Source organism: Mizuhopecten yessoensis, unplaced genomic scaffold, assembly GCF_002113885.1.
Source record: "Mizuhopecten yessoensis strain PY_sf001 unplaced genomic scaffold, ASM211388v2 scaffold709973, whole genome shotgun sequence".
Classification (NCBI taxonomy): Eukaryota; Metazoa; Mollusca; class Bivalvia; order Pectinida; family Pectinidae; genus Mizuhopecten; species Mizuhopecten yessoensis.
Window position 1 is genome coordinate 1 of NW_018476895.1, and position 1,261 is coordinate 1,261.

Genomic DNA, 1,261 nt, shown 5'->3' on the forward strand with positions numbered 1-1,261 from the left:
CCCACCCAGCGACAGTCACCAGCACCACCTCTCCACCCAGCGACATTTGCCAACCCCATCTCCCCAACCAGCGAGATACACCAGCCCCACCTTCACACCCAGCGACAGTCATCAGCACAAAAACCCCACCCAGCGACAGTCACTAGCACCACCTCACCACCCAGCGACAGACACTAGAACCACCTCTCCACCGAGCGAAAATCACCAGCACCCCCTCCACCCAGCCAAAGTCCCCAGCCCCACCTTCACACCCAGCGACAGGCACCAGCACAACAACCCCACCCAGCGACAGTCATCAACCCCACCTCCCCACCCAGCGACAGTCACTAGCACCACCCCCCCACCCAGCGACAGTCACCAGCACTACCTCTCCACCAAGCGACAGTCACCAGCACCCCCCTCCATCCAGCGAAAGTCACCAGCACCACCTCTCCACCCAGCGACAGTTACCAATCCCATCTCCCCAACCAGCGAGATAAACCAGCCCCACCTTCACACCCAGCGACAGCCACCAGCACAACAACCCCACCCAGCGACAGTCACCAGCACAACGACCCCACCCAGCGACAGTCATCAGCCCCACCTCCCCACCCAGCGACAGTCCCCAGCACCACCTCTCCATCCAGCGACAGTTACCAATCCCATCTCCCCAACCAGCGAGATACACCAGCCCCACCTTCACACCCACCAAGCGACAGTCAACAGCACCACCTCTCCACCCAGCGACAGTCACCAGTACCACCTCCACCCAGCGAAAGTCACCAGCCCCCCCTTCACACCCAGCGACAGTCACCAGCACAACAATCCCACCCAGCGACAGTCATCAGCCCCACCTCCCCACCCAGCGACAGTCCCCAGCCCCCCCTCCACCCAGCGAAAGTCACCAGCCCCCCCTTCACACCCAGCGACAGTCCCCAGCACAACAACCCCACCCAGCGACAGTCACCAGCCCTCCCTCCCCCCCAAGCGACAGTCACCAGCACCCCCCTCCATCCAGCGAAAGTCACCAGCACCACCTCTCCACCCAGCGACAGTTACCAATCCCATCTCCCCAACCAGCGAGATACCCCAGCCCCACCTTCACACCCAGCGACAGTCCCCAGCACCACCCCCACCCAGCGAAAGTCACCAGCACCACCTCCCCACCCAGCGACAGTCACTAGAACCACCTCTCCACCGAGCGACAATCACCAGCACCCCCTCCACCCAGCGAAAGTCACCAGCCCCACCTTCACACCCAGCGACAGTCACCAGCACAACA

General features: G+C 62.8%; 1 protein-coding gene across 1 annotated transcript; it reads left to right on the forward strand.

Annotated features, from left to right (window-relative positions):
- Positions 1 to 71: 71 nt before the first annotated feature.
- LOC110440812 (extensin-like) lies at positions 72 to 1,246 on the forward strand (the record flags this gene model as incomplete). The annotated part of the gene is made up of 1 exon (XM_021483943.1): positions 72 to 1,246. A coding segment is annotated over one exon (1,175 nt), but the record flags the coding sequence as incomplete, so codon positions are not given.
- Positions 1,247 to 1,261: the final 15 nt, after the last annotated feature.